Source organism: Podarcis gaigeae (genome assembly GCF_964106915.1).
Source record: "Podarcis gaigeae genome assembly, chromosome: 2".
NCBI lineage: Eukaryota > Metazoa > Chordata > Lepidosauria > Squamata > Lacertidae > Podarcis > Podarcis gaigeae.
In genome coordinates this window covers 82,599,699-82,626,480 of record NC_139679.1, presented here as the reverse complement: position 1 = coordinate 82,626,480, position 26,782 = coordinate 82,599,699, and the positions used below count along the sequence as shown (strand labels likewise).

At 39.8% G+C, this 26,782-nt stretch overlaps 1 protein-coding gene across 4 annotated transcripts in view; it reads right to left on the bottom strand.

Annotated features, from left to right (window-relative positions):
- Positions 1 to 26,782, bottom strand: part of CACNA2D3 (calcium voltage-gated channel auxiliary subunit alpha2delta 3) — a 497,583-nt gene that overhangs the window by 315,671 nt on the left and 155,130 nt on the right. For all 4 annotated transcript variants that reach the window (XR_014561264.1, XM_083726996.1, XM_083726997.1 and 1 more), the window contains exon 4: positions 26,704 to 26,763. Coding sequence is in view for 3 of the 4 variants with exons in the window: in XM_083726996.1 (XP_083583122.1) it covers positions 26,704 to 26,763 (60 nt within the window). In the remaining variant the exon portion in view is untranslated. The remainder of the gene's footprint in view (positions 1 to 26,703; positions 26,764 to 26,782) is intronic.

Below are 26,782 nucleotides of genomic sequence, written 5' to 3'. Positions count from 1 at the left end.
ACTACTTATCCATAGTTTGGCAGTGCTGGGTTGTGATTTGAGGACCCGATCCCCGCTTGGGGAATAAAGACACAAGGACACACTATGTAAGGTTAATGGGTAAAAGCCACAACTTTATTGATTACAGCATGTGAGAAGGTATTGGCTTAGGCATTGGACCACAGAACTTTAGACTCCACCCACTCGTAGAGGGGTGAGTCTGAGGAGGGGTTAACCACCAGTAGGCGGAGCCTGTTGATGCCAATACAACTATAGGCTCTCTCCTGATGTCACCAAGGGTCGTGCCATGGCCCCCCGCCACACGGGCATCAGACAGGATCCACGACCGCCCAATTCCTTTAGCGGAATACCCAAAATTGTCGGGGTAGGTGATGGCCACACCTAGCTCCCCGAAACACCAACAACACATTCCAATGCCTAACCGCCAAATACCATGAAAGTTGTGACGGTTGCTACGAGGTAGGCGGAAAAAACCAAGAAGCCAGGCCAATTTAGCCAATTGGAAAAAACTCCTACCAGGCCCCCTGGTTAAACAGGGCAACCAACCAGAGGTCCATAGCAAAGTCTCAGGAATTCTGGGAATCTATTTACAATGAACTAAAAAAAATATTTAAATATACCTTTATAAAAAAAGCCGAAGCCTTTTTGCTGGGGATAATTGGAGAGGAAATCAAAAAGGAAGATCAAACACTCTTTCAGTACGCGACAGTGGCTGCCAGAACTCTAATAGCGCAGAATTGGAAGCCATCAAAAATCCCAACTATAAACGAGTGGCAATCCAAACTATTTGATTATTTAGAATTGGCAAAAATGACACAGAAAATAAGAAATCAAAAAGATATAAAGTTTAACAAAGAATGGAATAAATTTATGACATACATGGAAACAGAGGTTAAAAATTTAAAAATCACAGTAGGTGTGACGTAACACTTGTGATGTAAAGAGTTTTTTGAGGAAAAGAAACTGCAGATAAAAAATCATATAATATATTCTGAAACCAAGATGAAGGGAAGTCAATCAGTGTTGTGTGTTATTTAGTAAATGTAAGTTACTTTGTTGGTATCTTATGTTAGGAGATGTTTTTTCTTTTGTTTTCGTTATTATTATTTCTCTTTTTTATGTATTTCTTTTTTATGTGTATGTGTTATGTACGTTTCTTTTGTTTGTTTTAATGTTTGATGTAGCAAAACGAATTAAAATCAATTAAAAAAAAAGCAAAGTCTCAGGAAAGCTAACTCTAAAAGGGAGTGGAGGGTGGGTGACTCGAAGAAAATGTGTGTGCAATGGTGGGGACGGCTGGCACAGCTGCATTTGAGCGGCAAACCACGCCCCTGCCGAGCTTCCCTACTGAATGCCCAACCGGGGAGGGACGTGGCGCGCCAGCCCTGGAGTTGAAGCAGAAATCGTCTCCCGCTCACAACCCCTCCCCTCCGGGAGGAGGAGAGGCTTTATCAGACTGTAGTCAGCACAAAAAGATGGAATGCCAGGTTCACCCCTACCAACCACCCAAAATAGGGCGGGGTGTGTTTGTGTGTCTCCACTTACAGGGTATGTAGATAGGGCTTACAAAGGTCCGTATAGTTAAAGCCATGGTTTTCCCAGTAGTGATGTATGGAAATGAGAGCTGGACCATCAAGAAGGCTGATCGCCGAAGAACTGATGCTTTTGAATTATGGTGCTGGAGGAGACTCTTGAGAGTCCCATGGACTGGTCCATGGGGTCACAAAGAGTCGGACACGACTAAATGACTAAACAACAACAGATAGGGCTTGGTGGCAGAAACACTAGCAAGAAGCACAGCATGACAAAATAACTGTCCTGGCATTGGTTCTTGGGGATTCTGCAGCACAGGCTACTCACTTTTCTTTGTCATTTGGCAGCCCTGCCAAGTGAATAAAACTTCCCTGGTAATCAGCAGTGGGACTGGTTGCAACCCCTGGCAAAGCAGCAGCATGCAAAGAATGTTTTGTTCATCATTTCCTTGGAAACATAAGAAACTGGGCCAGCAATTCAGTCTTCTTTACCTAAACAGCCACTTGGTGAGAACCCAATTACCTCTCCCGCCACTCCATTTGACTAAGCATGCAGAGCCCAGCTGCTAAATCAGGCTGGGGAGGCATGCACCCAACCCTCCTATGCACAAATAATATTCCTCTTAAACTGGGAATATGAACATAGAAGCCTGCTTCCACCTATATATTGCCCCCGCTGGACTGGGGCACTGGAGTATAAGATTTATCTGTCAGGAGGAAGTCAAAATAATGAATGGTCTACAAGGCTGACCCAATGGCTATTAATTCAGGATTTCCAGACCTAAGCTGCTTCATTGATGAGTTGCTATATGTAAATTCCAAGGGTAAAGTTGCAGTGAGTACCTTTATCTGCCAAGATAAAGACTGAACGAGGTCCTCCTACCTAAATATAGTGCCATAATAACACTTCATTAAGTAACCATATATCATTTCTTATTGTGGCTGCAATAATATATGGAGTGACCAGACCACACAGACATCACAGCATAAATGCATATACAACATGTCGCGAAAAACCCAACACACAGTATGTATCTTTACCACTTACCGATTTGTACTTTAAACCAACACGGAGATTTAAACCAGACTTTCCTTTTTAAGATTTAGTGACAAAAAATGCAAGGCTTGGTTCTCTTCACACTGGCAATACAACCTCAAATGTCTTCTAGCAATGTGGAAGTAATAATGTGAATCTTAGCTTAGCCAATGTCCAAGAGTATGAACTGGGAGTATAGGCAGAGTTTTCCTCTGTTCAGGGATGGTACTGAAAATTCTTAGGAAAGTGAGAGTAGAGAAAAGGCATCAATCAAATCAACATCAGGGTTTGTTTTAAAGGAATTCTTACAATACAGTAATATTGCTTTTGCGGGAGAAAAAACATGAGAAGCTATTGCTCTATGTGTTTACTTACACATGGCAACCACATTTGAATTTTGGAGTCAGCGGCTGCGCTTGGACATAATGTCAGTCAATCTAGACAATACTAAACTAGAAGGACCCATGGGGTCTGCGTGGGTATAAGGCAGCTTCAGAAGTTCATAAGCCTGGATGAGTTTCCTATTTACTTATGTATGATAGCTCAGTCAGTGGAGCATGAGACTCTTAAACTCAGGGTCATGGGTTCAAGCCCCACATTGGACAAAAGATTCCTGCATTGCAGGGGATTGGACTAGATGACCCTCGTGGTCCCTTCCAACTCTACAATTCTATGATATATTTAGACTACTTTTCTAGGCAAATACCAACCCAACTAAAGGTTGCCTCACGTGTTGCGAAGCAGCACATTATTGGCTACACAGGTGGGGTATGTAGAGGCAAGTGTAATGTGAACTAGATGTACACATCTACATCGTTTCAGGGATTCTTGCAATATTGGGGAGGGGAGGTTAAAAATGCTAGCTGAATTTCCAGAAATTAGGGCTGTGAAAATACCTACTGCGTGCTTGAAGAACTTCAAGAAGGTTTTCAAGGGTTCAAATGGCACACTAAAGGGAGGTGAGAGTCCCTTCATCTTCAGAGAAGGGATGCTGGAAGGATACTTTGGTGTCATTTGTTTGCCAGTGGCGGTCATGGGGTGAAATACAGGGAACCCATGATCCCTCCTGACCCACCCCACCCCCCAAAAAAATCCCCAAACACTGCGGTGTCATTTCCCTGAATGAAGAAAAAGGCCTCTCACATCTTCACTGGAACCCTCTACAGACTGCCACCCTTTCCTCTTCCCAAGTTCAGTTATTTTGTCCTTGCAAAGGGTAACTTGGTAGGATCCAGGTGTGTGAGAGCAGAGTCAAGGTGAGGGACTGCTTGAGTTGGGCTGCGAGGAAAGAATGTGTGGATTTTCAATGGTATATTTTTGGTGTGTGCGTATACTGCATACACAGAAACAAAATATACCATCAAAAGACGTATATTTTTGCAACTTAGGTGCAGATTGGTGGCAATAAAAATCAGTGGGGGTAAACAAGGAAGTGCTGTACTCTCAATTCTGTCTTATGTACAATCTGCCACTTCTATCTCCCTTGGCTAGATGGGGGAGGGAATCAAGTGGAGAATGGAAAAGATTTCTGTATCCAAATGTGCAGTCCAAATGTAGTTAATGTTGTTAAAGTGGGGAGGGAGAGCAGCATGCCTTGGAAAATGGCTTCCAGATCTACCTTGCTCTAGTGGGTCATAATCATTCCCAGGATATACCAAAGAAAAGAAAAGAAAACTTTGATTACATGTATTTTGATGAAAGATAGAAACATGTGAACTAAACCTCCCACACCCAAAAGCTTTTCCATCAGTCTTTATTGAGTGCCATGGGTATCTCAGAGAGCCCCCAGCGCAAAGCTACGTTGTTTCTTAGCCAAATCTCATCATCCATTACACAAGGTTCAGTTTCTCCGTCATAAGGCAAGTCTATATACGAAAAGTAGAATGTATTTTCATTCGTTCTTGCCAATTCAGTACCATTTTCATAAACAATAAAAAGATTAGCTCACTACCTCTCCTCTTGCTTTCCAGATTATATGAAATATTTTTTGGATCGCGCTTGCTGTGTTTAATTCAGAAGGTACCATAAGTTTGCTATTCCATTGTTGGCCTTAAGCTTAGGTTGGCTTTCTCGTTATAGCTCGTCATAACAAAACCCATCTGGAGGATTCTTCCTCCTCTCTGACCTGTACCTGCTTTCCATTTCTTTCCCGTCTAATTTTCTTTCTTTATATAGACTATGGAGTGAAAATCCAAAGCAAGCTGCATACCGAAATCCTACTGATTCTTAACAGCACACACTACATACAGGTCAGGAGAATCTTTCAAAGATATCATTCCTAGAAACACAAGAAAGCTGCAACACACTTACCAGAGTGTAAGGCTCATTGAACTCAGCTGGGCTTCCTTTTGAGTAGACATGCATAGGATTGCACTGCTCACTGCCTTACACTGAGTCGACTCATTTGCCCATCTAGTTTAATATTTGTCAACACTAAAGAGCAGCACCTGAAAATAACAGGGGTTTAACCCGAGACCTTTCATAAACAAAGGATGTTATCTATCCCTGAACCACAGTCCTTCCCCATGGTTTTCGCAGATGAACCTCTAAAAATAAAATGAACCCTGGAAATCCTTAAAATTTGCACAGAGAGTTTTCCTTAGGTGGCAGTGATTTCTCCCAACACTGTCCCAACCCCAGTCCTAGGTGAGCTCACCAATGGATTGATCTGTAAATCAAGTCTTTGTTACTTAATTCACTTGCTGAAAGTTTTGGGAGCAAAACATTATTGACGTGCAGCTATATATTGTATATGCAGAACAGCAACCAATACAACTAATACAATCTCTATTTGCTGTTGTTTTCAGTCTGCAAACAATATGAAATTGATGACTCCCTCCAGATTTGCATTGTTTTTCCTATGACCGGCAGAATCCGAGACCAGGGAAAAGAGTCGGCGGAAGAAGATTGGAGGAAATTTAAAGATTATTTACAGAAATATTGTGAAATTAATGAATGTTAGAATGATGTTGGATGGAAATTAAATGGTTACCAGCTGTAATGTAAAGGTGGAATAATAATTTAAAATAAGCTATACTAAGTCGTAACAAGGATTTGCTGAATTAAGAATTTGAACTGGAATACAAAAGGGGGAGGTGAGAGGAGGTCCGGGACATAAGGTAATGGAAATAAGAAATGGGAATTATATTTATTTTGTTTTGTTCTAAATGTGTATTTGTCTGTTGTTGTTTTTTTATTTTTGTAATAAATTGGAAAACTTTAATAAATATTTATTTAAAAAAAACAGATTTGCATTGCTTTTCCTTTGCATTAAAATGAAAAAAAGATAATTACTTTATAAAATTCCACCACAGCGGACAGCAAGACGAAAGATGTAGTTTTTGTTAGAAACCAAACTGCATTGGAACAGAAAGAGTGCTGCATGCAGCGAACATGGACTGGAATGGAAACCGATGTTTTATTACATCCTTACTCCCAATAAAATAGGCATCTGTTTGACACTATTACTCATCTCTTTAAAAAACTGTGTCTTTCCTTCTGCTTTCAATTCTGCCTCTTCTTGATTACATCTTCACTCTCCTGTGTGTCTTGTTAAAAAAGACATTTTCAACCATTCTTCTTAATGCAAGTGTTCTGAATTTTGATATTTATGTCTCCTAATGGAAGCCACAACTTTTTTTTTCCACCCTCCCCTTTTCCTTTCTTTAAAGGCACACAGAAAATCAACTTGGGGATTTAGAGAGTGGCAGTAGCTTATGTGAAGCTTGCAAAGCTTGTAGTTTAATAGCAGTGCCTTGAGCACCAAGTCTGCAGGGACATTAAAGTAAAATTAATTCTCATTTTATCTTGCTCTTTCAGTTTTTGCTGTTGGCCAGCAAATGCCAGAGTGAGTAGTGTGTTCACTGAGGAATCTTTCACATCAGTTTGTAACATGGGGATTAGTAAATCTCTCAGAGACAGAGATGCTTACAACATTACTTTGCTTTTAATGCTTTTTTTATTTTATTTCCCGTCAATAGGTCTTTGGGGCTTGTAGGAATTGAATGCCTATTTCGGAAGGGGTGTACATTTGAGGGGGTTTATGGTGGTTTGCTCTAAGGCTTAGGTTGGAGGAAGCAGACTTACTGCACAGAGTTTGGAAGAGTCTGGTGTTACTATGGCCATATTTTGCAAGAAATGTTTTCTGTGGATCACTGCTTCATGAAGTACACTTCTTACACTTCCCATGTAATGTGGGGAATGGGGGTCTTGCACATCTCCCCTGCAGTCACCCAAATGGGAGGTGTGCATGTTGCGCTTGTTATACAGGAGGCACAAGGCTCTTGCATTCATGCTATTGTTATTTATTTGTAATGCCCAAAGGCACTCAAGGTCTCAAGTCTATGAGATTTATTGATGTCAACCTTCTGGAAGCATTTTCACAGGCACCACTTATTTCATTGTAGTGTTTCAAGAGTAAGAAAAGTCTTGGCCAAAATTACTAATAATAAAAGTGCAAAAGAAAACTAGGCTTACTGGTCTGTCCATTCATGCCTGTACCGTACTAAAAAGTTCTTAAAAAACTGAGGGGTTTGAGTTTGTTGGTTTTTTTGCACGATTAGATAGTTAGTTGTTAGCATAACTAGATCCCCTTCTGCTTAAACCAAAATAAATGCCTTAAATGAGCAAGACTCTTAGAGGGGTTCATATCTATAGGCCTTAATGTTCCCAATGGGTCAGGAGATGGGAAAAAATGAACTCATAGAAACTGATGATGCCATCATGGAACTCACCCATTTCATGGGTGGCAGCGGTGAAAAAGGCAAATTCCATGCTAGGGATCATAGACACATCAAAGAAGCGTTTCAGTTTAAAGTGACATAAATTTAAACAGGGAAAATAGGTATAGAAAAATGGGACTCCACATCGCCATCTGGTGGCAACATGTTATATTGCATATATAATGCAAATAAATCACTTTTTCTTTGCCAATCTAGCTAAATCCTTGGAAAGGAATTGAAAATAAAACTGCCAATTTGTATAATGCAATTATACAAATCTATGGTGCAACTACATTTGGAATACTGCATGCAGTTTTGGTTGTCTTACCTCAAAAGGGGTACTTTGAACTTGAAAAACTTTCAGAAAATATCAACCAAAGTGCTCAAGAGGGTGGAGTGACTCCCCTATGGGGAAAGGTTACAGCATTTGGGGCTATTGAGCTTAAGAGAAAATGTGAGTGAAAGGTGACATGATAGAAAAAATTAAAAGAACTTGTGGACAGCCGATGAAGCAGAACAATGGAAGATTCAGGACAGAGAAGAGAAAAAACTTCTTCATGCCATGTATGAACTATGGCACTTGCTCCCACAAGAGGCAGTGATGGCCGCCAACTTGGATGGCTTTAAAAGAGGATTTGACAATTTCACGGAGGATAACTCCGTCAGTGTCTACTAGCCTGATGTAGCGTATGCTCTTTTGAATACCACTTGCTGTACTGGAAACCTCAGGATGAGAGAGTGTTCCCGGGGTCAGAATCCTGCTTGTAGGCTTCCCACATGCATCTGGTTGATCACTCTAAGAACAGTATGCTGAGCTAGATGGGCCATTGGCCTGATCCAGAAGGTGGTTCTTCTGTTATTTTTGTCCTATAATGGAAACATAAGATTCTTCTTCATCAGACATGGAAATGTCCCATAGTATTGCAGGATGAGCACTACAAGTCTCTGAGGGCTCATTTTCACCTTCATAAACTCGTATCACTGTCATCCCTTTCTCTGATAAAAAGGTCCTTTCACTGTTGGTGCTGAGACCTCATAGCACCATCAGAATCTGAGGGTTTACCACCTGTTCCATCTGCTTGTTCCACAATCCTCCTGTTGGTGCTGTGGCCTCAGATGTAGAGTGATTTGTTAAACTTCACTCGTGTCCTCTTTCAACTTCATCCCAGCTCCTCACAATGGAACAAAAGCATGAGCTGCTTGTACATTGACCTTTCACCCTTTCAGACATTTCTGCCATATAACCTGCTGCAGACCTCACACAGTTTTGTATAGTGGACAGGAACTGCATTCAGACGATGGTCTGTTCCTTTCCACAAGCAGACTTAAAATGAGCAACTCAGGCCCATGGCTATGTTGACATACACCTTACACTTGGCTTTCATTTTCTGTGGTTACTGTTTCTTATAGTCTCTGCCAAGTTGGTGCTTTGGGTTCTATCATGAATCACAAAAGTCTCTTGCCCATCAGTACCAAAACTCTGATGCAGCCATGGACATCAGATGTTTCTGAATAACTGAACCAACTGGCCTCAGCTTAATTTTTCTACTTTAGGCCCATGTCTTTCCATGTCATAGTTTTGCTCAACTATTTTCCTGGAAGTGTAAATTACCAGCAAAGCACATGAGCAAAGCAGCAAAGAATAATTAGGTCTGACTATGACACATGGCAAACAATTATGGACTCACATACACAGACTCATTGTCAAACTTGCTCCAGGCTTGGAAATGTCTTCACATTTTTCCACAGTTTATAGAGGAATTTGGTATGTATAAAGTATATAATTAGTATTATTAAATGTGATTAATTCATACTGTGGGAAAATGTAGAAAGAACTGAAAGATAGTTTGGCGAATTCCCTCCCCTCTCCCCATTGAAAATGCAATCAAGCATGTGCATATTTGTCTCCCTGAAAATCCAAACAAAGCCAGAACACAATTATGGAATCTGGCTTTTTTCTCCCCTAGCTGAAGTAATGTATGCCCCATTTTTCATTGTCAGAATCTGTACTGAAAGTCCTTTATTTGAGTCATATCATTTCACAACACAGTTATTGGGGTCAGCTGGCTCACCCTGATATCACTCCCTATGCTCTTGCGTGTCTTTCTTCTCGTTCCTCTCTCAGGTTTTTATTTGGCTGCTGGTGGCAGTTCTGCGACAGACACTGCAGTCACCATTTCTAAAAAAGAAAACCTCTCATTCTCTCTCTCTCTCTCCCATTTCTTTCTCTCAGCAGAAGCTGTGGGAAACACAGCAACCTGGGTCTACTTCTCATTGTTCTAGGAAACCCCATTTTGTATCCCATTACATTGGTTTAAATGCCACATTTCTGTGTTGAAGATTAGATCACTGCAGTGTGTTTTTTGTTGGGCTTCCCTTGCATTTGGTCTGGAAGCCTTCTGTTAGTGCAGAGTGCTACAGTGCAGTTGCTGAGAAGGAATGAGTCCCTCTCAGCAAGTGTCATCTCTGCTCAGAGACCTGCACTAGCAGCTGCTTTGTTACCAGACCCAATTCAAGGTGTTACAATTAGGATATAAAGCCCTTAACAGCTAAGGATCAGCTTACTCAAAGGATCACTTTATCCCATATACGCCCTTTCAACCACTTCAATCTGCAGAACTGGCACTTTTACAATGGCTGCATAATGTTCATTCCTCAGTTGTAAGGAATTGATCTTATAGTGTGGTAGCTCCTAAACTCTGGAACTCCCTGCCCATTGACATTATGTAGGCGGCCTTTGTTGTATCACAGAAGAAGAAGAAGAAGACAACAATTTTTTCGGTGCTTGCTAAAAGCTTTTTTGTTCAGGCAAGCCGACCCAGACATGCAAAGCTGATCTGTAATTATAATGTACATTTTAAACTGTTGAATTTATTTATATTTCTATTTTTAATGTAGTTTTAATCTGGACATCTATTAACTATTTGAATATATATGTTATACATTTTAAGCTGCTTGGAGGTTTTATTTACTAGTAAATAAATTCTGTTAAATAAATTTAACAGAGCAACTGGAGATGCAGCAAGTTAAGGGATGTGGTCATGTCAGCTTGTCAGTCAGGTGGACTTCATTCACTGTGCTTGAAATGTTCTATGAGGATTGGGGTCCTTTGTTTCAATCCTGCACCTTTGTGCAGATGCTGGGGCCTAAACCTGCCGAGTCCCTCTTTTACAGTATGGAGCTATTATGTGGCTATCACTTTTGCTATGGTGCCCCAGCCTGCATCAAGAATTAATTGTCCTTACATAAAAATTCAAAGCTCCAAAAGTAATTAGGGAGATGCTGCAACTGTTAAGAGTTCTATATTATAGGATTCCATAGATACAGAAGAGCTTTTAGGCGTCTTCAACCACCTGTGCCTTGACCAGCTACATTTTGTTACACAATCTGTGGTGCATTGGAAGCAAACCACCACCTTTAAATTCCAGCCATCTATGCTCCTTGGAAGGAATGGGGTAGGCAGTCCCAAGAAGACTAAAAACTGTCTCTGTTTCCAATGTGCTGTGGTTAATCTGAAGATAAGAAACTTCAGTGTCTTCAAAATATGGTGGTCAGGTTGCTGACTGAAGCCTGGTATGTTACCACCCCCTACCTGCTAAAACAACTGCAATGGCTCCCTATCTGTTTCTGGGTTCAGGTTCAGAGCCTCAATTTGGGTCTCTATAACTATAAATAGTTTACAACCAGTGCATCTGACTTCGTTTTCCCATATGAGTCTGCCTGTGCATTAAGATCATCTGTATTCCCACCTGTGGTTCCTTGAGCTCAAGGAAAAGCAGGATATAAGTATTTTAAACAGAAGTAAATACTGTACATACCCTAAATCTGGAATTCATTTTACAAGTTCTTAGGTATAGGGATTGGTATACATGTTGCTGTTTAAGCACACAGTCAAACTAGCAATATATGCAGTCATTATGCCACTATGGTCTTATTTCACTTAAACATCCGTAAGAGAATTGCAGGTGGCTTAAGGGTTGCAGTCTTTCACTGTGAGACAGAATAAGTGATTTTTGTGTCTGTTGCACTCAATGTATTGCATATGCTTTCCTTTAGACAATAAAAGAAATTTTCAGCAAATTGATTTTATTTGATTATTTGACATTCCTCCATAATGTTCCCATTTTAAACTTGAGGAAAACATTCTGAATTAATAAGATTTTGAGGAACAAGATCTAGCTTAATTAAGAGTGGAAATATGTAATGTCTGCCAGATATTTATTTCACTGTTGTGGTGCAGCAGAGATGATATATACAAAATTAAGATGTACCATTTGCTGATGACCACAAAAAGCTCTTACTGAGTAAGCGGAAGGCCATTACCAAACAGATTACTGAGTCACATACTTTCAGCCATTGTAATAAGGTTTTACTACATTACACATGTGGGAAAAGGTAAACAAACAGTTAGGTTAGGGGAGAGCATGACCTACATACTTTAAAATGTCCCATTTATTGCTCAATTTTAAGAAGATGACACACTTAAAAGTTCCATTTTCCTGTCTTCTGTGTCATGAGTCTGATGCCTTATTTCCATACCCAATTATCAGACTCTCTTTCTCTTCTTGTACATTTGATCTGTTTTAACGTGTGTTTCGAAATTGCAAATGCAATCCAATGCACAGTAACCTGCCTTCAACGGCAGCACAAAGTGCATCACTGCTGTGTATTTGCAGGACACACATACAAGGAAAAGCAAGGAGAGAGGACAAATCTATACGAGGGAAAAGGATAATCAAAGAATGGGAGAGGGTATACTAGTGGCCAAGTACGTTGGTGGCCCAGCAAGTAAATCACAACATCCTAAATGTGGGTGGATCCCAGATTTTCCCCATAAATTTTTGTATCTATCTTCTGAAAGGAATTAATTTCATAAAAGACAAAACATTTGCCATTTTTGGCCCCACAGTTTGACTCCCCAAAGGGTTCTTGAGCTTCAAAGCCTGCTAGGTCAAAAACAATGGTAATAAATTTAAATTTTCCTGAAATAATCCCAAAGCGTTTAAGAATGGGGTATCAGAGTTTTAACTGTTGTGCTACAGAACAGTAAATAGACACACAACTAAAAAGTGTCATTTGCTTGTATCCTAAAAGAAAAATTATCACAGTGCAATTCTACACATGTCTACTCCTAAGTAAACACCACTGGATTGAATGGGACTTATCCCAGGATTGCACTCCCAAGTGAATTAGTGAGTCACATATTTTAAGTAATTTCTATTAACTTTTACTATAACATGTAGGAAGAAATAAACAAATGGCTTCATTGGGGCAGACAGAAATCTACATAATTTCAAGTCATACAATTGTTACTTAGTGTCAGACAATTTGAACCTTTATTGGAACATCGTTCCATTTTCTGTCTGATGGAGCTAAGCTCCACCTAGAAAGGAGCTTCACAAATGTAGTTCAAAGGGCCTCAGATTATACATTTTATAATCTGGGTTTTCAAGGGAAGGGGCCTCTCACCAGTTTGTTCTACCCATGCCTTTGGGCCAAATTAGACCTACGAAACAGAAGCTGACGGATTCGGATATGACGTTTAGGTGTGTGTTTAAAATTTTAGAGTATACAAAGGGAGGAGAGCTTTAAGATGTTTCCCCCAATCCGTTTCTGATATCACAATACAACCAGCAGTGAGAAAAAGCAGCAGAGTCCAGAGATGGGTAGTGGGGAAGGAAAAGTTTCTCTCCCCTACCCTGTACATTCCTTTTACTGGATTTATTCTGCTGCTCCAATACTTTTATGCCAGCGTTCAGAACTAAAAAGCCCTTTCAAGGGGCACACACATCATTAAAAAAAGAAAAGAAATATAGAACATTGGAGGGAAAACAGCAACAGGAGTACTGTAGACCACATAAGGCATATAAAAGGTGTTAACCTCCAACCCACTTTCCAGACAAGCTGATAAGTGCTAGTTTAACAAACACAGAGATGTCTGGTTTGGATCTTAGTTGGTATGAGACAGCCATGTTGTGGGTGGACCTCCAGACGTTGATGGACTGCAGCTTCCATCAGCCCTGACTATTAGCTGTGCTGGCCAGGGCTGATGAGGGTTGGAATCCAACAACAACATCTGGAGGGCAACCAAGTTCCCCATTCCTATGCGAGAACAATCTTACAGGGGTCCATTCTAAAACTACCATCAGCAGAGATGCTTGTGGTATGAAGCCCACCACCACCACCAATTTTCTGCAGCTGGACTATGATTTGGTTAGGTTTCTGAAATGCACATGACTTTAGATTTAGAGGAGTGTTCAGAGCAACAGAACTACAATTCTCAGCATCCCTAACAAACTACAAATCCCGTTCTTCTTTGGGGAAAGCTTCAAAAGCAGGTTGCAACCTATGAGTAGTGTTTTTATACCAGGTTGTCATACTGGCAGAATTCTGAGAGAACATCCCTGTTTAGATAGATACAAAGAAGAGTACAACTATAACGGCACATGACTTGAAGGGCATTCATGTGAAAGGGATGCCAGCATCCTGCAATTTCAAGGACAAATACAACGGCACAATACCGTACAGATATAACACAGCATAAAGTACACGTGAAAATGCTATAAACTATTGGGGGGGATTGGTTGTGGAAGGAAAGAAATTATATCAACAAAAGTGCAATGTAAAAGCAAAAATGCTCCAGACACCCATATTCTCTTACATGACTTCTTTAAAGACTTATTTTTTAAAACAAACATAAAAATTCATTCTATTGTACTGGTATAAAACAACAGTGGCATCTAGTGGCTAGTGGTATTATAAAATGCCTTTTAACTGTTTTCACTAGTAATTCATTACATTCCTCTAGATTGAACTTGGATGCCTTGCAACTCCCATACTAATGAAAATATGGAGGAAAAGTTATGTTTTGAGGATATTACGCTACATATTATTCCCTGCTGGCCCGAGTTTTAAACGATTCAATAAGTTAATAGATGGTGGTGAGGGAGTTAAATCTCTAAGCTTATTTAGAAAGGAAGCATTCGCAAAGCTTGAGAACCCCTTCAACACAATAACTTCAACAGTTATTATGTTAATATAAAACAGTGTCTTATAAACCAACAATTTTGGTTTTCTGTTGACTTAATATGATGCATACTTGTTTCAAAAGCATATTAAGGAAGAAAGATACATCTGCAGAATGTGCTCAAATTACTTCTATTAATGGGAACTGTTGGGAAAGTTCAAACACACACACACACACACACACACACACTTTAGAAGAGTGTAAGAGCAGTGATTTCTTGCATCCAGTTTAATATTAATGTGCTGTGCTAAACTAAATGGCCATGCTCCAAATCCACACAAGAAGTTAACATCCAGGACATTCAAGCATTCCTCACTTGCAGAAGAAAAGCTCAAGTCCCTCCAAATACTAGTTGCTGGAAATCACCAATGGAGCAGGGAGTGTTCTTGCACTTGGGTCCTCTTTGCAGGCTTCCCATTGGCCAAATTGAGAAGATGATGCTGGACTAGATGGGCCTTTGGCCTGATCCAGCAAAACCTTTCTCATGTTCTTAATACCTTCCAAAAGAGATTGCATGTTGTTTCCTGGCTATTGCCCATCAATTAATAAGAAAATACACTGCATTCAAACATTATCAAAGGGTAGAGAAAATTTTGCTTAAATTCTCATGGGTAGGGATTTCAAGTAACTGTTCTTTTTTGAACTTAGCTTACTTTCAAGGTAAATCCCATCCTCAGAAAGGAACCTTATTTCTTCTGGTTTTCTTGTGGAGTCTTAGGAGTGTCTTCCTCCTGCTTTCCTGCACGTAAAACATTTCCCTTCACCCAAAGGTTTTTTGCACCTCATACCAAATGGAAGTATCACATACAAATTATGTATGCATTAATCATGCATATGCCACTATGTGTCCTGGACCCTGTTCTGTTTTAGAAATGCTTCTGAAGTTTCCAGCTAAACTAGAGGACAGAGGGGAACTTCAGCACCTCTTCCTAGCCTGAGTATGTAGCCCTTCCAACTTTCTCAGACCAGAGGATAAGCCACCAATAACATCCCCACCCCCTTCATTTCATAAAAGCCAGTGCCTGCAGAATCAGACAAGGTTCACTTAAAGGAGCACAGCCAAGGCTTTAGAGCCAACTACAATACAACTTTGCCAGTCTACTGGAGACTTCAGTTAGCTTCAGCTCGCTGCTGGGACATCTTCCATATCTCAGTCAGCAGGCCAACTGGGAGCTGTCTGTGGTCCTGACTTGCGTAAAGCTTTGCTTTGCTTTGGTCCGACTCTATCTGCCTGAGGCTGAATCTAGACACATCAAAGAAGCGTTTCAGCTTCAGCGAAAACAGGTAGAGAAAAACAGGACTCCACAGTGTCACCTGGTAGCACAATGTTATATTGCATATACAATGTATATAAATCACTTTTTCTTTACCAATCCAGCTGAGTCCTGGGTGGTGGTTTCCATTTCCCCCAGTAAACTACAAGACATCTTGGCATAACCAGGCACACAGTTTTGTAAAGAACATCTTTTCTTTTTTCAAAAATGGTGTCATGTCTGTGCAGCACCTAGCACACAGATGGCACTTAACAGATATTAAATGGCAGCAGCAATTAAATGCTACCCATAGCTACTGAATACTATGGTTGGACTTTGTGTTTACAATTCACTTTTTCCATTATGAGGCTGCTCTTTCTTAATGATGGTAATAATATTTCAACTATAGTCATTACATTAAAGATCTATCATCTCTGGTGACATGTTAATTGGCATTAGTATTTATGACTATATAATGACACTGATAGTCAGTGAACAGTGAAAGCACTGTTATTAATATCAGCAGTTAAGATGAATATGAAAATGAAAAATGTGATTTATTAGTTGTCATTTGCAAATTTAATTACTGCTAAGGAATGCTGATTTTGACTGAGATACAGAAACCTATGGTTGCAATACTTATATTTTAGCAAATACAACAAAAGCACTGCTTAACATTTAAGAAAAATGACAGCTCAGAAAGTATAAATGTCAACAGTGTGGTCTCACAGGTGGCTGTACAGATTTTCAAAGCATATTTCAGGAGCTTCAGAAACAAAACTAAAGTTATGGTCATAGATACTTCCCTATCAGTAAAGTAGATCCAATTTTCAAAACAAACACAGTGATAACTGAAAATTCCACAAAGAATACAAAGGAATCCAGTTATAACAAGCTGAGATGGAAATACAGACACACTTCCATTCTGTCACCCCTACCCCAACTTCCCAATCCCAAGGGGCCTTCCAATCTAAGAGTCAAAGGCTTCTGGTATATGGGAATGGAGACAAATTCACATAGCATAATTGCATGCGTAACATTCTAATGATAAAACAGAAAAAAGAAACCAATACAGCAAACATTCAGTGATCCAAATTTAATCATTATCCAAACTAGGTATTGAATAAACTAGGCTACTATAGTGTTGAAGCAATGATTCTTCAACATCAACTTCGTTGGACTGGTCATGCTGTGCGGATGCCTGGTGATCATCTTCCAAAGCAACTACTTTATTCTGAACTTAAAAATGGAAAGCGTAATGCTGGTGGTCAACAAAAGAGGTTTAAAGACTGTCTCAAGGCAAATCTAAAAAATGTAGTATAAACACTGACAACTGGAAAACACTGGTCTGCGAGCGCTCCGGTTGCAGAACAGCCTTTACCAAAGGTGTCATGGGCTTTGAAGACACTCAAACTCAGGATGCAAGGGAGAAACATGCTAGGAGGAAGGCACGCTTGGCAAATCCACACCGTGATCAACTCCCGCCCATAAATCAATGTCCCCACTGTGGGAGGATGTGTGGGTCCAGAATTGGCCTCCCCAGCCACTTACGGACTCATTGTTAAAATCGTGTTTATGGAAGACAATCTTACTTGGCTACAAGTGATCGCCGAAGAAGAAGAAGAAGAAGAAGAAGAAGAAGAAGAAGACAATGACGACTGAGTTGGCTGTTCAGGAACTTACCTGGAGCTTAATTTCAGGGACAGCTTTTCACATGCACAAAAACACACGTACGCTTGGCCTATTTCTGCCACAGAAATTATTAGGATGAATTATTAGGATGCTCTTGCTTATATGGGAGTTCTTTTTGTGCCCAGGAATTCCTGTAGAGCTTTGGATTTGAGTGTCTGTGTCTCATCTACAATCTTTACTTAACCTTTTTACCAGTAAGACAAGCTAGATCCTCAGGCCACCTGGGTAAATGAGATTGGGCTTTATCTGTGAGTTCTCTTTTACACAATTAAAGCACAATCTACTCAGAAGTACATCTCAATGAGTTCAGTAGGACTTTCTCCCAGGAGTTCTAGTTAAGTAGATATAGGACTGCAGCCTAACAGCACAACCATGTGAAAGTCTATGTAGATGTAAATCCTATTGATTTAAATAAAGCTTATTCCCAGGTTAGCAGGTTTAGGACTGCAGTTTTCTTTGGTATTCCTTTCCCCTCTCTTTGAATATTTATGTTAAGAGGGCAGCACCATTTAAGACAGGACTCCACATTTTTTAAATAATCAAATCACTAATTTATGTTTTATGTAAATGCCAGAAGTCTTCAAGTGCTCATTTATCAAATTGCCCAAATGTATTCAAAATTATCAATTTGCCATTGTTGTTTTTTAAACTAATTGAATTAAACAGGTTTTGTTCCAAGAGTTCATGAATTGAGTGCACAATTGAATGGTAACTTCATTTTTTTCCTGAACAAAAAAAGCACTGCTAATGAACACACTGCAATTAAGGGGGAAGTCAATGTTTTCTCTTAAATGCCAACTTAGTCACAGCTCTAATGATCTGAAACAGGGGCAGGCAACCTAAGGCCCAGGGGCCGGATGTAGCCCAATCGCCTTCTCAATCCGGCCCGCAGATGGTCCAGGAATCAGCATGTTTTTACATGAGTAGAATGTGTCCTTTTATTTACAATGCATCTCTGGGTTATTTGTGGGGCATAGGAATTCGTTCATATTTTTTTCAAAATATAGCCCAACCCACCACATTGTCTGAGGGACAGTGGACCGGCCCACGGCTGAAAAGGTTGCTGACCCCTTGATCTAAAAGCACAGGGCACAATCTGCTGGGTCACTTCATTTCAAAGGGGACTCACACACCAAAGTAGTAAGTCTGTACTAGGTTGCCCTATTACAAAAAACAAAATAAAACAAAAAAGCTAGAGCTAAATGGTTAATTAACTGTGTGGATACAGCATAGCATGAACCCGACAACTGACTCCATAAAATGTGTCCTGCTCTGGTTAAAATTATAGAGCTAACCATAAACTAGTATAACAATAGTAAGCTGTTGCAAAACCAAGAGAAACCCTAAATGCATTTGAAAGTTAAAGTACTAATACATTTGACTACATGATAATGGAAAACAGAGCTCACCATTATGCATCAAATGATAATCAGATACAGAAATCTGTTAATGCTTGCCCTTCAAAGAAACCCATCAGGAAACTCTATCGAAATATATATGTGCAGATCACGAAAGGAAATAACAAAAGGGTTAGCTGAGATCCCTTTTTTTAAATCAAGACACTTTGACAGATTTCCTGACCTCGTTTTTATGAATATGAGTATCAAAATAGTCAAAAGCTATGGATATATCTATATGGAGGGTGTTATATTCAATCTGGGCTTGAAATGTATATGCTGCAGCCAATAGCAAAGGTTGTGTCCACGATATTCATTATCAGATTTGTGCGTAAATGCCATGATATCATCACTTAGGAGCGTATAAGTCATTTCACATAATATAGTTTTATGCTACCCTGCTGGAGTTCATTTGCAGATAGGCTATACTGTAATAAAAAGAGAATTCATAATTATGCCTCAAGACTCTGAGATGCACAGAAAGGGATGCAATTCCATACAAAAGCCAAGTGTCACGTTCAGAAACATCCATTTGTGCCACACCATAGCAGGAATTATTGCAGAAATGTAGTCTTCCAGATCCCAAACAAAATAACTGGGAAATTACACCCATTGATTGAAGTAGAATTTAATTGCTGGATGAAGATGCCACTTTAATTCCCAGTCCTATGCTCCACTGCTGTTGTTTAAATAGCAGAAGTTAAAACTTGGGAACACGATTGGGTTGCCAGTGGAACAGTTTGCATTTTTTTTCCGTACAAGGTAAGAAAACCCTGCATATAGGCACATACATCTCACAAAGCATATGGATCTGTTATGAATGAATTCAAATCTACTGTGTTTTTGATAGTGGCTCCCAGTTCCTACTAAAATGTCAATCCCATTGGTGCTGTTTTAGGCTCTGGGCTTAATGGTTTAACAGAGGCACACAAACCACTCATTAGATGGAAATGTGTATTGCTTCAGAATGTGGTAAATTATCCATGCTGTATCTGGGAGCCTTCCTACTCATTCTGCTGAGCAGAGCCCTAGACTTGGCAAGCCCTGACAGCACTAACAGCTGTTCCAAGCTTTTCCCCAGCAAGTTATGACATGAGTTTTCATCTCTTCGTTCTCCAGAGCTTTCCCTTTATAGGCAAAAGGTAAGTCTCAAAGACCAGTAGTTCTCTCATACTAGGGATCTACCAATCTCTCAATTTTTCATTTTTTTGTGATTTATTTATTTTTTAAAAAAGGCATCACAAAAAATCAGGCATAATTTAGTGCAAATAATTTCCTAACATGCACATTTTTCCAAAGCATTATTCTCTAATATAAAGCACTGTGTTATTTTCACAAATGTAGACATTTTACGCACATTTTAACATGCGCATTTTGTTCACATTATGTGATGGGAGAACTGTCTTCCAGAATTTGGAGAAGTGCAGATTTCAAAGGATGGTTGTGTTTTAGTTTGCATATTGTCTTTGAAACTGTGAATTAGGTAGGTTTGCATTTAAATGTTGACTGAATCAAAATTATCCTCTATGCTGACCTTAAGCAGGTCCTCCTAAGTTGCCAGCTATAACACCAAGTTATAACACCAAGTTGAACCAGCCCCCTCACCTATTTTAATCCCTCTGGCAGTAAGGTTCCCCTACAAAGTATGTTACAGTGCTCTGAACACCACCATCTGTGATCTGCTCGCATTTACTCACTTTCATATAATGCAATACTCTGAGACAGAAAATTCGATTAAAGCAAATAATTGCACACTGACCTCTATTTTTCCTCCTCATATACATTCCTTACATCTCTCTCAGCCCTATTATATTTTGAAAATGATTGTTAGTCCTGTTCATGCATCTAAATAGGGTAGAGCGACTCCATTGTGGGGGGAGCATGATTACAGTGGCAGCTCCCCTTCCCCAATTTCCACTTATTAATTGACTCCTCTAGGCAAAATTGGCCATCATAATGTTTGCCACCTGTTGACTCTCTACCTTGTTGCTTAGGTGCATGAATAGAGCTTTTGTGTTGTGAACAAATTGTTCTAACATCAAAACATGAAAAGCCCCCAATTACTTTCCGCTCCGAAACCCGCATTTATTTCGTTCAGTCTCACTGTAAGTTCTAAACCTGCAATCCTAACTCCTCTCACCTGGGGATTAAGACCCATTGAATTCAGTAGGACTTACTTCTGGTTAGGCTTGCTGTGTAACATTTTAAAATTATCGCCCAAACCTAGCTAAATAATTCTCTGACTACATCTTAGTATATAAACACATTAACCAACATGTGTTCAAATGGCTTTGGTTTTAAATTTATTTAACAGGGAGCTAAGACAGTTTGTGGAATGGGTAGGTAGAAATTATGGATATTTTGTTTTGTTAAAATAGTGTTCTGAACATATTTTAGTAAGCCTCAACACACAAGAAATCAAGTGTAGTGCATACCAGTCAAGATGCAATGACAGTTATTGCCTCTTGATCATAGGGAAAAGACAGTTAAACATCTCATACAATGATAGGTATCCTGAGGATCATCTAGTCCAACCCCCCGCAATGCAGGAATATGCAGTTGTCCCTTACAGGGATCGAACTTGCAACCTTGCCATTGTTAGTACTATGCTTTAACCAACTGAGCTATCTAACCTTTGTAGTATTCACAAAGTGCTCAGCAAACAGATTTCAGAACCTCTCCGTATACCATATTTTTCGCTCTATAAGACGCACTTCCCCCCTTCCAAAAATTAAGGGGAAATGTGTGTGCATCTTATGGAGCGAATGCAGGCTCCATGGCTTCAGCGAAAGCAACGCTGAAGCCAGGAGAGCAAGAGGGATCAGTGCGCACCGATCCTTCTTGCTCTCCTGGCTTCGCTTCGCCGGAGAGGCACTGTGCAGGGAGAGCTGTGCAACGCCCCTTCAGCGAAGCGGGAGGAGAAATGGAAGGGGCTCCATTTCTCCTGCTGCTTCACTGAAGGAGCGCTGCGCAGAGAGGGAGAGATTTCCCCCCCTTGTTCTCCCCCTCTAAAACTAGGTGCGTCTTGTGGTCCGGTGCATCCTATAGAGCAAAAAATATGATAATTAGATCTTGCTTTGGCATTACAGGATGGCAGAACTGGAAGCACTAATGCAATTTCTGAATCAGTTAAAAAGGGGTCTTTTAAGAAACATCGTATATCATTTTGCAGTTTTGGAGTTGACATAGCACCCAGGGAAGAATATTGTTCAGTGCTGACTTTTGTAAAGCAAAACTGTTTATAGAAATGCATTGGAAACCTCTTTACCAAAAAACGAATAGCAGTGGTGTTTTAAATAAAATAAAAACAAACTGCAAAAAAAAAAAAGAAACATCGTATCTGGAACACTGTCTGTTTATGCTGTCAAAGCAACCTGCTGGCTAGCTGTCTGCAATTGCTATTAAGGCAAAGGACACAGAATTCACAGGGCTGTGGTCAAATAACTGATGAAGGTTTGGGGGTTTCTGAAAGAAAGCAGGCTGTACTTCAATTATCTTTATGGAGATATATCTTTCCTAAGTTAGCTTCTGGTTCCTAACAATGCAAACCTGAATGCTAGTCTTACAGTAATAGGTAGACAACCTCCTTGCAGGAGCACATCATGGATGCTCTCCACTTTGTTTAATACAGTCAAACCTCGGAAGTTGAACAGCTCCGTTGCCAAACGTTTCAGTTCCCGAACGCCAAAACCCAGAAGTGTTTTGGTTTTCAAACATTCCTTGGAACTCAAACGCCCAATGCAGATTCCACTTGAGTGCAAGAAGCTCTTGCAACCAATCGGAAGCCGCGCCAAGGAGCAAATTTCCAGTGTTCACTGACAGACATGCAGCAATCTGCTTGCTTTCCTCTTCCCTTTTGTATCATGTCTATTAGATGGGGATCCTGTGGGCAGCAGTTGTCTTGTTTTTTAAATATATGTACGCAACTTAGAAAATGTTAGGCATCTTATAAGTGTTAAATGATAATGATATTCTAGTTCACAAAGAAAAGCAAGAAAATCATACTTTCACGGTGAGGTAAGGAAAATCATATTTTGGATTGTATGTTGACAGAGCTTTCTCCCCAATGCCCCCCTCCAAAAAAACTGGGGGAACTACCTCACCGCAGAAGTATGTAAGTCAGCATCACTTTACAGTAGGCAATAATTGAAGATTCCTCTTCTCTTTGGCCTTTGACAGGTGAACTATAATTTGTATTATCCCCCTATATGTATGTACTGTATTGCGTGGTATTATGTGGTGGGGTTCTTTTATTTCTATTGCTGTACAATACCTGTATTAACTGGTAGGTAGCAAATGCAATAAAGAAATAACATAACATAACAACATAACATAACATAACATAACATAACATAACATAACATAACAACACATAACATAACAACATAACATAACAACATAACATAACATAACATAAAACACATAACATAACACAACACAACACAACACAACAATACAACACAACACAACACAACACAACAACACATAACATATCTCTGGAATTTACTTGAGCACTTGAGTTTAAGATAATTCACGTGATAGGTAGCATTATCCGCTGGTAGATTTAATTTTTAAAAGCCACAAATGATCTATCTTGAGCTACACCCACAGAGGGCCATCCATGCTGTTCGGCAGGCTGCAGATCTTCTTGTTGAAACTGATGCATTCTACCCTTTCACTACTACACATCTACTCAGATGTTAAGGCACTAGCCTAGCTTCCTAGAAAAATACCTGAAATTGACAGAAAAGCAACAATGATCCAGACATTAGAAACATGAATGTTTGGAAAGTTCAGCTGCTACCAGGATATTGCTATTAGTGCCCATGACCCTTAGACCTTGTAGAAATTCTGTCAAGGCCAAATGCAGCCAGGGAAAGCTTTAAATCCAGATATGCTTGAGGTTATGCTCTCCCATTCATCAGGCACATGGTATTTGATTTTAGTGAGATAGACAGTCCTATCCCCTGTTCTGATTTATTTCTTTAAAATAACAGGCAGCTTTATTTATGCCCCTCGCTATAGATTCCTGTGATTAATTCAAATAGGTCCGGTGTCAAGGACCATAATAATGCTGCACTCACATTTTATTGCATAGAAATTATATGAAGCAAGGGACGCGGGTGGCGCTGTGGTGTAAACCACTGAGCCTTGGGCTTGCCGACTGTAAGGTTTGAATCCCCGCGACAGTGTGAGCTCCCATTGCTCGGTCTCAGCTCCTGCCAACCTAGCAGTTTGAAAGCACATCAAAGTGCAAGCAGATAAATAGGTACTGCTCTGGCGGGAAAGTAAACGCCGTTTCCGTGCGCTGCTCTGGTTTTGTCAGAAGCAGCTTAGTCATGCTGGCCACATGACCTCCGGAAGCTGTACGCCGGCTTCCTCAGCCAATAAAACGAGATGAGTGCCGCAACCCCAGAGTCATTTGCAACTGGACTTAACTGTCAGGGGTCCTTTACCTTTACCTATATGAAGCAAAAACAATATGGGAAATAAATGTACAAAATGGGACAGAGAGGGATGGCTGGGGACATGGTGAACATGCTGCTTGCAGTTTTCTGAATTTGGTATTTCACAATAGACAAAAAGTAGTAATATTACAGGATTTCCTCTTTATCAGTGCATATTTAGTTATATTCATGGGCTCTCAATGAAAGTGGTGTAACATCTGCAGAGGGTCCTGAAAGAGGATCATGAGGCCATTTTTATGAGGATGAAAACCGTGCAAGTGAGCACCATAAAACACACACATCACTTCCTGGATCTCAGGCTATAGTGTAAGTCAGAGGAACACTCAGACATGTATCTGAATGAACATCTGGGTGAAGATAGGGCTTACCAGCACTGTATTATTTGGAAGAACCTTTTGTGAATGGAGACACACAACTGAATACAACAACTCTCTCATTTTTTTGTGCCGCTAGAGTTCAATTAGAACCTGCAGTGCAGGCAGCTCGTCAAAGCAGCCATGCAACTGCTTTTCGCTGAGTTGCTTTTTGCCAAGGAAGATGGCAAAAACCTTTTGGTTCCACTTTGATACGTTTAAGTTTCTCTCTCTTTTTGTATTTGGCTGCCTTTCTAAATTGTCTTGCTTTTACTGATCCCAACGCTTTTAACTGTGCTTTAAGGATTTCATGTGAAACCACTGAGAGGACCCATGAAACAGTTCCCAGAGTGTTATAATACTAAATCAAGCTCATCCAAATACGACTAATACAGTCTTTCCTGCTTACTAGAAAGCACTAATGGTTCTTACAAATTTCCCCATTCCAAAGGAAAATTGCTGAAAGAACAATGTCCTCTTCGCCTCGCTTTCACTCTCAACCTGGTCATTGTTTTATACTGAGCAGATGGTATTACGAGATTTCCTTTTGTTAAATAAAGAACAACCATCTCCCTTCAAGGGTTGCAGAGAGGTCACTGAAACCAAGATTAACAATTGATTAGTTGTAATGGACCATGGCAACAATAAACAACAAAAAGCCTTGTCAGAGATTAGGCTCTGCGGCTCATGCTGCCAACACAAATGGCTTTTAACCTGAAAGTGCTAAGATCATCAACATTTCCCCAAACCTAAGGGTTTAAGGAATGAGGATGAACTGTGGGGATAAGGCATCTTTAATAATGGGTTCTATAAATGTGCAGCTGGTTTATTCAGGCAATAGATCTGGCTTCTTGTGGATATAGGGAAAAGGAAATATGATAGGTTTGCAAAATCAGAGATCCTATTCATTTAAAAACATAAGAAGAGTCCTGGATGAGACCACAGGCTGATCTAGTCTAGCATACTGTTCTCACAGTGGACAACTAGATGTCTATGGGAAGCCTGCAAACAGGGCATAAGCACAATAGCCTTTTCCTGTGTGGTTTTAGAAGGGTTTTCAAATATTCCATTGATTAATATTGTTTCTAATTGTACAGAAATACCAAAGTTTCCATAGCTCCTTAAAACCAGCTCTCTGGTTTTTTTTTACCTTTGGGGTTCAGTTTTAATACTGCGCAACATGTAATGTAGATTGACAGTACATTAGACCTTTACTGAAAAGCGAAGTAATGGATTTTTTTTTCCAGCTTCAGTTTTCAAGTGCTCAGTACTATATAAGCTAATCAACATGATAAGTGCTGGTCTTGGATATGGATACACATCCCCATTTCATCAAAATATGAATCCAGACAGTTCAAGAGAGCTGAGATGTTTGCTGTGTTTCCAATGGGAATGGGGCCTTTACACTGGAAGGTAATTGGATTGAGCCAATGGACTGTTATTTCTACCTTAATTTTCATGTGAAGTCCTCATGGGCTTCTTGCTACGCATTAGTCCAAAATGTATTGTATGCAAGTAGATGAAAGAGCATTTGGATTATTGCCTTGCCCTGCCTTTTAGACCCAGTTTAAGTAGTGGCTATCTAAACATGAAGTTCAACACTTTTTCAAAGAGCAACATCACGTCTCTAATTACATCTCTGTAGGTTAAATTTCCTAAAAAGCAATTTCTTGCCAGTAGATTTTATTTATAGTTTTCTTGTCTGCCCTTCACCATAAGGTCCCAAGGCAATATAATGCACATTATAATAAGAGATAAAAGAATTGCAATTGTAAAAACAAATAAAACCATTTCCACCTGAACAGAAAAGTATAATTCCAGCAAAGAAGTGAGTCCCCCAAAAACAAGATACCGTAACTGTACACTGCAACTACACCTCATGCTTCTGGTTCCAGAGTTTGAAGTCTTGCCCAAAGTTGGAAATTTTGATTACATTGCTGAAAAATTCAGCCATATCTTGTCATAATCAATGAAAGTATAAGCCTACAAAATAACTAAGTCATCTTCATTGCATAAAGGCACTAGGCCTTTTATGATACTGTATTTTCAGATGACCATTAGTTGTATCCAAAGCTTCTACACCATGAGCAAAAGAAGGTCCCTCTTCCACGCATAGAAAAAAGGTCCATCTGTGAGCAGATCTCTTCTTCCATGAATGGTGACTTTCCACAACAGAATGTTTGGATTCAACATACTAACCTCAAAAAGATATATTTTTTCCTACCTGTAAATCAGCATCAAATTCATGTTTCAAATGAGCATCTTCTGCAGCTTCAACAAGACGCTAAAAAAAGAAAGAAAAC